Here is a 12,273-nt window from a genome sequence, read left to right on the forward strand (position 1 = left end):
TTGCTTTCAAAGGCTTAGGAGAAGTATAATAAGTTAGGGAAAACCTTATGCTTTTAAAACTAAAAGGAATTATGGTTCTTGGGGTAAGCCCCCTTTCTGTGGTGTTTTGTTAAGGGTTGGGCATTGGATCTGAGCACCTGGGCCCTTCATATCAAAGAAACTCTGCAGAAGAGAGGGAACCAGTTCAGAGGTCTTTAGGGTAATCCCTGGGTAGCGGGGAGGGAGACTGTACACTTTCTTCTCTGCACCCACAGCTGCATTGTCCATTGTCTACGTGTGGCTGACCTTCACCAGAGCACTGTGGCCCTTGGAGAATCTCTGGTTACTCTCCAGCCATCTGAACATGTAGAGAGCCCAGAATCATCCAATAACTTATTTCTATGATGGAAGATTCAGGATCTGGTAGTATTTCATTCTGGAGGAATAAGGTATAAAGGATATTTTTCACAGTTCTAGTTGTGGAGGGTCATTTGAAACCAAAATGAGGAAGCCTACTTTCCTTTCTTATGAGTAGAGAATAAGATATGGGTTGAAAGTTCAATTTGACGGAAGAACTTCCAACATGATGTGTACCCATGACTGCACGCAATCGGGGTTTCATAGTTGCGCTCTTTCCACCTCAGTGCAGGGAGTTAGGCTGCTTCTCAACCACAGGTGGGCGATGGGGAAGCAGTGTGCTCTAGACTTAATTTGTGACTTTGGTTGAACCTCTTTATCCAGTTACTGAGTTTTACTTAGTTTTCAGTATAGCAGTAATAGTTAATTTTAATTTATTAGGATTTATATTTATTGACTTTATTGACATTTAAAATATTTGAGATTATTAATATTTAATTGAATTTTAGTATATAATTGAATATCATTAGATATAAGTGAATTTTTAAATTGGATGCCCAAAGGGCAAGTTTATATTTTTACTCTCTTTCCTATCAAATCCCCCCCTACCCTGAGCCTGCATTAAGTAGTGATCAGAACCATGTCTGAGAAAAAGAAATTAAAATTGCTCATAGGGAAATATATATCATGTAACCCAGGAATTTCACTTCTAGAAACTTACCCAAAGGAAATAACAGGATTAAATATACATAATGCAACAGTTTTACAGCAGTGAAAACTTGAATTGAAAATAGGAAGCATTAAGCATCCTTTATTCTTACAAAAACGATGAAGGTAATTTCAAGTGGGATGGGGTGGGGAGTTGGGGGAGAGAAAATCATATTTTGATTGTTTTCCTAACCTATATTCCAGGCCTAAATTTTTAAATATAAATCAAATTTTATTTGAATTTGAAGTGCTTTAGAGATCAATGGATTCTCTTTGGATGATCAGTAACCAATACAAGATATACGGGGGTGGGACATTCCCATTCACAGTGACAACAATAACTGTGGCTCATACATGCAGAACATGGGCTCTCCACCAAGCCCTGCAAATGCTTGTTTATTTATATCAACGGGCCTCACAGAGTTCCATGTGGTAGAGCCTCTTATTATGTCATGCTCCAGGAGGGAAACTGAGGCATGGAAGTTTTCAGTGTCAGTAGACCACACAGCTGGTTACGGGTGGAGCTGGCAGGGCCCATCTGTTTAACTACTACATCTATTGGCCTAACCAGAAATGTTTGAAGTGTAAATAAGGACAACTAAAAAAATTTTACTTAGAGATAGAAGGTAGATTAAGACAAAAGAAATGCCATGCTCTTGAATGGAACCACTGAATATTTTAAAGATGTGCATTTGCCGAAAATTCTCTTATAGGTTTATCATAACCCATAATCAAAGTATAAATGATTTTTTAAATTTTATTTATTTATTTATTTTTGGCTGCATTGGGTCTTCATTGCCGCCCGCAGGCTTTCTCTAGTTGCGGCAAGTGGGAGCTACTCTTCATTGCGGTGTGCGGGCTTCTCACTGCAGTGGCTTCTCTTGTTGCAGAGCATGGGTTCTAGGCGCGCGGGCTTCAGTAGTTGTGGCATGCGGGCTCAGTAGTTGTGGCTCGCGGGCTGTAGAGCGCAGGATCAGTAGTTGTGGTACATGGGTTTAGTTGCTCCGCGGCATGTGGGATCTTCCTGGACCAGGGCTCAAACCCGTGTCCCCTGCATTGGCAGGCGGATTCTTAACCACTGTGCCACCAGGGAAGCCCTAAATGATATTTTAACTTGATAAAATGGTTCCTGAGTTTATACAGAAGAATAAATGAAAATAGCTATGACATTTCTGAAAAAATAACTCATGAATGGGTATTGCCCTACCCAATACTAAAGTACAAATCACCATCATTAACATTTTCATGGTTTTAGCAAAAGACTAGCCTAACAGATGAGGCTAACAACAAGGAGCATTAAAACTATGCCAGGCAGCCCTGAGCAATTATTAACTCATCTTACCTCCCAACAGCCCACAAAGGAAATGCTATTATTATTCCCATTCTGTATAATAATTGAGGAAACTGAGGCACTTGCCCCAAATCACACAGCTGCTAAGTGGTAGGAACAGGATTTGCACCTAGGCTATCTGGTTCCACCTGGAACACTTGATAAAAGAGAGGCAGCACCACAAACCACTGGGACAGAGCGGATCCTTCTACAGCTGATACTGTGGAAATCACCATGTTCTTTCTTCCTTTATGATGTTTCAAGTTTTCTCCTTTTATCATATCCTTCTGTTTAGAGAACTTCCTTTTGCTCTTCTTTTAGGGAAGGTCTACTGGTGAACAAATTCTTTTAGTTTCCCTTCATCTGAGAATGTTTTGATTTCCTCTTTATTTTTGAAGGATATATTGCTGGACAGAGGCGTCTGCGTTGACAGGTTTTTCTTTCAGCATTTGAAAAATACTGTGTCACCTTCTTCTGCTCTCCCATAGTGTCTGCTGAGAAATCTGGTGTCATCCAGATTGTTTTTCCCCTATAGGTAAGGTGTCAGTTTTTTTCTGGCTGCTTTCAAGATTCTTTACTATGTCTTTAGTTTTCTGAAGTTTAGTTATAATGTGTCTTGTTGTGGTTTCTTTGGGTTTATCCTATTTGGATTTGTCCAGAATCTTGTATCTGTAGGTTTATGTTACATTATGTTAAATTTGGGAAATGTTCCATCATTATTTCTTCCAGTACTTTTTAAGCTCTGCTCTTTCCCCTCTCCTTCCAGGACCCCAGTGTCATAAATGTTAGATATTTTTAAATGGTCCTAAAGGTCCCTGAGTCTCTGTTTATTTATTTATTTATTCATTTATTTCGGTCTATTTTCTTTCTGTTGTTTACATTGGGTCATTTCTATTGTTCTGTCTTCCAGTTCACTGATTCTTTCCTTTTTCCTCTGCATTCTGCTGTTGAGCCCATCCACTAATCTTTTTATTTTGGTTATTGTATCTTTTAGTTCTAAAATTTCCATCTTGTTCTTCTTTATGTCTTCCGTTTCTTTGTTGAGCCTCTATATCTGTTCATGTTTCAAGAGTGTTTGTGATGACTCATTGAAGCATTTTTATTATTGCTACTTTAAAATCTTTGTCAGACAATTCTCACATCTCTGTCATCTCCATGTTGGCATCAATTGGTTGTCTTTTTTTTCATTCAGTTTGAGATCTTTCTGGTTTTTGGTGTGAAGAGTGATTTTTAATCAAAACCCAGAGATTTTCATACTATATGATGAGACTTGGGATCTTATTTAACCTTCTGTGTCAGCTGGCTTCTTTCTGATATCATTCTGGCAGGGGAGATGAGGGACATTGTTTCATCACTGTCAGGTAAAGGTAGAAGCCTTGGTTTCCTACTCAGCCTCTGTTGATACCAGCAAGGGGAAGCTTCTTGTTACTGCTGTGTGGGGATGGGAGTTCTGGCCCCCCATGTGGTCTCCAGGGACACCACAGGTGAGGGGGGCTACCATTTGCCAGGACTGAAAATCCTGGCTTTCTCTGACACCAGCAGGTGGGAGTGTTGAGGTGCTTTGTAACAGCCCTGCAGCGTGGAAATCTAGGTTCCACACTTAGCCTCAGGGTTCAGGGTTTTTTGTTGTTGTTGTTATTGTTGTTGCTGTTTTTTCCTGTGGTGTTTGGTAGAACAGCTGTTGTCTGAAAGTTTTCTGTCTTGCTGGCTGCCCCTGTCCTGGTGGCTGCCCCTGTCCTGGTCTTTTGGCTAGAGAGATAGGGTTTTGTTGAGATTTCTTTGTCTGTCCCCATAGTCATTTCTGGTCGCCAGCTTCTTCAGCTCCATGTCTGGGATATAAGAGGCAAAACGAAAACCCAGGAAACTCACTACCGTGTTGTTTCTAGGGTCCCAAGGTTCCTAGCTGGTCTGCCCTCCTCTCTTCACCCTACAGAATCTTATGTTTATTTTATATATAATGTCCAGGGTTCTTAGCTGTACTTAGCCAAGCCCTAAATTTTGAGATAGAATGTGGTCATCCTATACAGACATTTAATTTTACTGAAATTCAACAATACTCTCTGTGGTTGGAAAGGAAGAGAGAAAAAAGATTTTAGGCGGTGAGGGACTCTTCTGCCTACTGTTCCATTCAGTGGGTTTATGCCTTGAGAGTGGGTGTAATTATTCCTGAAACAGTTAATGCATATCATATGTCTGTTTGTGAAGGATTTTTATTTTTTTAAAGATTTAATTTAATTTTATTTTTGGCTGTGTTGGGTCTTCGCTGCTATGCATGGGCTTTCTCTAGTTGTGGTGAGCGGGGCTACTCTTTGTTGCAGTGCACAGGCTTCTCATTGCGGTGGCTTCTCTTGTTGTGGAGCGTGGGCTCTAGGCGTGCGGGCTTCAGTAGGTGTAGCACACGGGCTTCAGTAGTTGTGGCACGCGGGCTCAGTGGTTGTGGTACACGGGCTTAGTTGCTCCGCTGCATGTGGGATCTTCTCGGACCAGGAATCGAACCCGTGTCCCCTGCGTTGCAGGCAGATTCTTATCCACTGTGCCGTCAGGGAAGTCCCTGTGAAGGATTTTTAAAGTTTTACCAGCTACTAAAGTAGAAAGCATGGTTCACATCACTATTTTATGGACATCTTAAGTGCTTTTATGGGCATCTTTGATGAAGGTATTAAAAGACTAATTGGAGGCCACAATTAAACATTAACTAACAAAGAATTCTCCTATTAGGAGAATCAATAAAATTACCTATGAGATTTTTATGAACAAAGCCAGGTACTGTATGCTCATGGAAGTTGTATAGGAATGAATGATTATGTACATATATATGTATGTGTATATATATCCTAGTTATACTCAAATTACATATTTGAGGAGGTTCTTTTGCTTGTTTGTTTTGGTTTTTTGCATCTAGGTTTGCCAGATACAGATTCATGAAAAATTCATCAGGGATAATCAAGGAAAAGCAAAACCTGTGCTTGATAAGGAAAATAAAAAACTGCTCTGCAGAAAGTGCAAAACCTTTGCATGTTATACAGCTGATATGAGTGATGGAGGTAGGCAGTCTTTTTAACAAATATCACTGGGTCATTTTTTAGCACTCATTAAAGCTTATTATCTATCAGTGAGATATTTATAGTAAGAATACTATTATTCTGTTGTTATCATGGCCATGGTCCATGTATTTTTAAAAGGCTAAAAAGTTTAAAAGAAACCCTTGATGTTCAGCAATAAAGAAATAGCTTAAAAATTGCTGCACAGCTACTTAATTATATATTATGTAGCCATTACAAAGAATGGTTATGCTAAATGCACCATGGTATCCTGGATTAGATCCTAGAACAGATGAAGAATATTATTAGAAAAAGTGGTAAAACCTGTAGTTCAGTGTAAATCTGAAATTACTCCAAAATAAAGTTTATTAAACAAAATGATTAGGAAGCTTATATAGTATAATGAAAAACTTCTTACAAACTAATGGTAAAGTGGGAAAATTAATGAGGACAGAAAGTAGTAAATATGCTATGATCATAGCAGTGCAAAATAATAGCAGCAATACCACCATCACCACCACTAAAAAATCACTTATGTTTGTACAAAAAAAGGCTAGAGGAAGTATACTAAAATGTATTAATATTTTGCAGTGAGACACCATGATTTTTTCTCTTTCTACTATTTTATGTTTTCTAAACTTTCTTTTGGGGATATGGATCACTTTTACAATGGAAGCAAAATCTCCTTATTTTAAAAACATGACATCTGCAGGTTAGCTTTCTAAAACTCTTAGATAAGGGTTAGAAAAATCTCCAAAGACAAAAATTGGATGTAACTATTGCTGCCAACTGGGGAGGGTGGAGGGCCTGGGCCGGGTCAGATGACGAGTTATTACTTTAGGGTTCTGTTTAGCCTTCAGAAAGCTGAGTCTCTAATCAGTCCAACATTGGAGCAAGAAGCGTATTAGGGGTAATACTGGCAAGTTCCCATACCTTTCTGAGTCTTTTTCTTTAGCAGTAAAAGGAAGGTCCTTTCAGCTCCAATTTGGGTGATCTTCTGTTGAAATGGCCCTTTTAGACTATGTTTTCCCGAGGGACTGGTATGTAGGGTCTGCGTTTGTTCTGTGCACTGTGGTGTTTGTTCAGGTTTATTCTAACGTTGACTGGGGGCGGGGCCAGTGGACACATTAGTCCCTGAGCCTCTTCAGATACACATTGACCCTTTGTTGTTGTTCTCTGTATCCTTTGGATTCTTCCTGTCAGGGCCTCTGGTGAACTCAGGCTTCACAGATCTTCAATAAATACCCCTTTGTCTCTGAATTAATAAGGAGTATCTATTTTGGGGAGCCAGGTTGCCTGGAAACTTCTTAGTCCTCCCCTTCATGAGATGTCCCCTGTCCCCTCACTTGCACCTCCACCCTCACCTCCACCTGTGTCACTGGGGGTCAGGCTGCGTGGATTCTACTCTGGCCTTGAGGCAAATCCACATTTCCTTCTTACTCCATCTGTAAAAAAATTGGGATCCCGCCTTCTCGTCATCTCTGATTATTGTGGAGTTTTCTTTTTTTTAAATCACAATTATGTTCTGGTTCTAACGTTCTGTTTTGTATGCTATTCGATCCTTTCATCTGTAGGAATGCCATTTCACTATGGTTGGAGTCGCTTTCAGGGAGCATTTTGTGAGTAAGTTACACCCCAAACCAAAGAGCTTTGGGAGTTTTGAGAAGAGAGCAAAGATCTTCTGTGCCAGGGAGGACTGCAGCTATGACTGGGGAATCTATGTGAAGTATAAGGTATTTGAGATTATAGTTATAAAGACTGAAAGTTTTGTGGTGGAAGATGTTGCAACTGGAGCTCAGACACTGTATGCAAAGTGGAAGGACTTTCATTTTGAGAAGATCCCATTTGATGCTGCAGAAATGTCCACTTGAGCTCAGGACCTCAGTCTGCAGGGAATGGGTGACCTTGAGTGAAGAAGAAATTAGACCAGTGGGTGAATCACAAATCACTTGTACCACTGTCAAGATATTTTCCCTAAAGCTTGTACTGTACTGAGTATATATCACTTAACTTCTGTTGTTTTCAGCAGTTTGTACTGTATCACTTACATAAAACATGAGTGAATGAATCACAGCACTCAGTGAATCACTTTGTAGGTCAGTAGAGCTTGGGAAAAATGAAAAAGGCTTAACTTATTGCCCTTCTTCCCTTCAGAACCCACTGCCAGTGTGCACCGCTAGCCACTCAGTACACATTGAGATAAATGAATGAGTGAATGGAATGTTGAAAGGTTTTCCATGCTTCCCTTTCTTTCCTTAACCTACTGTAAACTGGCTTTTGCCCTTAATAATCTACTGAAATTGTTTTTGTCAAGGTCACCAGCGACTCTGGTGGCCCAATCCACTGGGCACGTCTTAGTCCTTCCCTCTGTTTGACCTCTTTGCTGCTTTTGGCCCTGTTGAATACTCCTTTCTTGGAACTCCCTCTTGGCCACTAGCGCTTCTAACTCTACCCCAGTCTTTTCTATTGGCTCCTTTTTGCTGATCCTTTATACGTTGGTAATTCCAAAGGTTCAGTATATATACACATACATAGGCATAATAGTCACATACACTTGTGTTCTCTATGTGTGGCATCTGATCTTAAAATTCTACAGTGGACAATTTTTAGTAATGGGGGCATTTAAATAATACAGTACTCATTGAGAAGTTGATTTCTATTCTTTTGGTTTACTGTACATCTTGACCGATTAATTTGTTTTCTTAACCTGTGCCATTGTTCCCTTCGAATGGTCATTTCAAGCCATTTTCCAGTAATAGTTGATGGTCAACATTTGGACTCTGTTCTCAGGTAGGTCCCTTGGATGATACTGAAGGGGCAGTTTAATTTGGCTGTCCTTTCTATTTCAAAACTTAGAATACATATCCAAGTGGCATTCCTGTGTCATTTAACAAGGCTTGCTGATGCTCCAGAGCTTAGTTTGGGGTTTTCCAGACATGGAGACAACTATCTGAGTTTTACTGTCTCCATCCAGGCCAAGGTATTTTATGTTCCGCTCAGGATAGCCTCTATAGTAATTTAAGCAGAATCTGTTTTAATCCTAAAACAGATTCAGATTAGTTGTTTGTAATTCACTAGGACCATCAATGGCTTAAACAAACCTCCAAACATCATAAAATGTTAATATGCTCAACATAAGGGGTCGCATAACTCTTTTCAGATAGCACCTATTTATATCTGAAGGCTTATTGGTGTCCAGGAGGCCACCCAGACCCCCAGATCAGTCCTGGACATCAGTGGGGTGACCTGCTGCAGCCACCTCTTCCTCGTTTTGATCTGACGAGAGTCAGAGAACTTGCCAGTTACATAATTTCTCCTAGGCTTAATTTTCTTCATCTATGAAACAAGGATAATACATACCTGTAAGGGTTAGTGGAGAGTTTTTAACTGAAATAACATATAAGTACTTGATATACAAAGTAGTTGTTTGATAATGGTTATTAATAGTATTCTTAGTAAGACAATAAAATGGGTTATTTAAGCCAACTTACTTGCTAATTTTTATTCATTTTCCATTTATATTTTATTAGAGTATTAACGTTCTGGTCACCAGTTTTAATATGGGCTTTGATCCCGCACCACCAAGCAATTCACCAACGGGGTGTCCTACCATTCAACTCAATTCTGCCACTATCTGCCTGGAGATGGCGTCAGATCCCTACAAGTTAAGGGCTCAGTCCTACAAAACTGCCCCGCCTCTTCCCTACTTCAGAAGCCAAATTGTTATTACCTGTGCCTCTGACCAATTGAACACAGATGAGAGGTTACAGCAACCTCCTCTGTGGGCTTAATTTGCTAGAGAGGCTCGCAGAACTCAGAGAAACCTTTTACTTACTAGATCATCGGTTTATTATAAAAGGAAATAACTCAGGAGAAGCCAGATGAAAGAGATGCATAGGGTAAGGTTTGGGGAAGGGGCTCAGAGTTTCTGTGTCTTCTCTGAATCTCTACGTGTTCACAAACCTGGAAGCTCTTTGAACCTTGTCCTTTGGGTTTAATGGAGGTTTCATTACGTAAGAATGATTGATTAAATCATTGGCCATTGGTCATTTACTCAACCTCCAGCCCCTCTCCCCTGCCCTGAGGTCAGGGGATGCGACTGAAAGGTCTAACCCTCTAATTACATGGTTGGTTTTCCGGTAACCAGCCCCCATCCTTAGGGGTGGTCCAAAAGTCACTCCTTAACATAACAAGAGACACCTTTGTTGCTCTTATCACGAAATTCCAAGGGTTTTAGTAGCTCTGTGCTAGAAACTAGGGACAAAGACCAAATATATATTTCTTATAAATCCCAATCTAACAAGTATCTCTTTATATATGTGATTGCCCTTTTTGGATGTTGCTATTTAAGGACTCCAATAGGATGTATACAACATCTACTGGAAATCTATTTGAGAAAAGTTCTTGTAAGTATCTAAATAATTCAATTTGGATGAAGGTGAATAGTACAGCCAACAGAAGAATGCAGTCTAAAGCTGAAACAAGAAAAATAATTTCCTTGTTTGACTTTAGCCTGGAGTCAAGCCATTGCAGGCATAGGGCATGGAAGAGAGTAGGCATTTGGTTAATATTTATTGAATGAAAGAAACCAGTAGGTAGGGTTTTAAGAATTGCGCACTCTTAACTGATGTCCAAATGCTGGTCGTTGGATTTCTAGGTCAAAGGCTGCATTTCAGAACCAGCTGGGGAGTCTTTTTCATGGCACATGCCCAGCCCCCTTAGAACATCCTGCCAGGGTGTGTCTAGCCACGTGTTGTACGTTTTGAAGATCCTCAGGTGGTTCTGATATAATCTGATAACAACCACTGGATCTTGTTAACTCTGTGGTCCCCACCAGTGCTCACCTTGTGATATTTTCACCTGAAATGAAAACTCACTTTCAGTCAAATGCCTGATTGTGTCACAAGGCCAGTAAACTGATTTCCACCCTTAAAACTGACATTATTACTTGAATTTAAAAACAAGCCATCAGGTCAGTTTTTCCTCAAGTGTGTCTTGTGAAAGCCAAGTGCTGTGAGATGCTCTGAAGAAAGCAGTTCTGTGGGCAGATAGGATTCTATATTGTCTGCTGTCCCCTCTCCCCTCAAATGAGCGATTTCCAGTACACACTGCCATTGTGTGTCCTATGTCAATTCTGTGGTAATAAGGCCCGTTTAACCCAGTGGTTCCCAGATACCCCGACCCTGGACACCTTTTATTCATGGGACGTTGTTAACATCGTGTAGAAGCACAGTAGCAGATACTCAGCCCTGATGCTGACTAGACAACCAGAACCAAATTGGAGTATTAATTTCAGGATCATACCAGTAACTCTGTTTTATTATATTATGTAATAAAACTATAAATGCCACTCAACAAATCTGTATTTAAAAAGTAGATCTCAGTTTTGGGGATGCAAATTATTAAACCTGTTAAAAATATCAGCTGTAATTATATAATCTTTGTGCACAATGATTAGGCTGTCTGGGTGAACAAAAACTACTTGGATGTTAAATTGTTTGTGGTCGTGACATTTAACAACTTCCAAAGAAGGCAGCCAGTGGAACCTTGGCTCCTGTTTTTCAGAAGCAGCTCTCCATTGCTCCTCATAACCTGCAGGGTGCGCCACACTGTCCTAACTCAACCCTGAAAGGCCAACTGTGCCAAAAATAAGGTTCTTCATTTAGGTGACTAGCAAACTTCCAGTGTGTTTAGCCTAGGGAATACTGGGAGACAAATCTCTACGACCACACATTATTAACTGTGACCCCAGAGCTGACGGTGGCCATATCCCTCGGCACACAGCCTGCCCCAGAAAGAGGCCATCACAAATGAAGGGCGAGAGGGAAACGATAGGGAAGGAACCTGTCTGAGTCATAGATCCAATCAAGCCTGCCGCCATGGCCACCCATGTTCTTCAAGTTCTTTGAGCCAATTTTTTTTTTTTTTTTGCTTTAGGCTGTTTGAATTGTGCTTCTAACACTACAACTAAGAGTCATGACTAATATATCCTTCCCCTAGATTATTCTCCACTTACACAAAGGCTGTCCCATAGCCAGACACGTGTGCTTATTTGCTGCATTAAAAGTTGGTCAGTGAACTCACTGTGCACACCAAGGAGCGCTTGTTTCCCTAGGAGGGATCAGGCAGGGATGGATTTAGAAAACTAAGAACAAAGGAGATGGGAACCCCATAGAGAGGAAGGAGGGGCTGGGACTAGCATAGAGCAGCACACTTCTAATCTGGAGAGTAAGCAGCCCAGTGCCTTCTTGAGAAACCAGGTAAAAGGGGTTTATTTGTTCAGCCTTGTGGAGAGCAAGGATGGGACACTGGCTGAGACATTTTATTAATGAACAAGATAGTGTGTTTGGAGGTAGAGGATGGGAGTCCAGAAGTGAAGGGACCCCATTCCAGAAGTCATAGCTGCAGGAATCTGTTTCCCCATAAGCACTGATTGTGGGGAACCAGGCTGCTCCCACGCTCCACAATGGAGGACTAAGGGGTAGACGTCTGTTTTCTCAGCCCTTCTTAGTGTTTTTACGCTAGGACTGATCTTAATTTGAGGGTCACGGGCTTTTCTTGTGCAACAGGGTTCTGTTTGTAATTTTTATTCATGAACAGAAGCTAGATCCCAGGATGTCAGAGGCAAGGACACTCAATAACCTGCCTTGTCCGTCATCTGGGAAGAGGTGGAGACAGGATTTGATCCTAGGTGTTATGTTGACCAGCGCACAAACCCTGAGTGCTAAAGTTGAGACTTAAAATTCCTTACAAGATTAATTTGTAAGCTGTTAAGGTGCCCTGTTATGGACTGAATGTTTGTTGTCCCCCCAAAATTCATATGTCGAAGCCCTCCCCGACACTGACTCTGGAGATGGG

The 12,273-nt window shown here is 40.7% G+C and overlaps 1 protein-coding gene across 1 annotated transcript in view; it reads left to right on the plus strand.

Annotated features, from left to right (window-relative positions):
* Nucleotides 1–7,413, plus strand: part of RIGI (RNA sensor RIG-I) — a 28,942-nt gene extending 21,529 nt beyond the window's left edge. Inside the window, 3 exon segments of the mRNA XM_079705655.1 lie at nt 5,277–5,407; nt 5,409–5,418; nt 6,990–7,413. Of these exon segments, the coding sequence (XP_079561781.1) occupies nt 5,277–5,407; nt 5,409–5,418; nt 6,990–7,286 (438 nt within the window). The 3' untranslated portion in view covers nt 7,287–7,413.
* Nucleotides 7,414–12,273: the final 4,860 nt, after the last annotated feature.

The sequence above is a fragment of the Hyperoodon ampullatus genome (genome assembly GCF_949752795.1).
Source record: "Hyperoodon ampullatus genome assembly, chromosome: 6".
NCBI classification, from domain to species: domain Eukaryota; kingdom Metazoa; phylum Chordata; class Mammalia; order Artiodactyla; family Ziphiidae; genus Hyperoodon; species Hyperoodon ampullatus.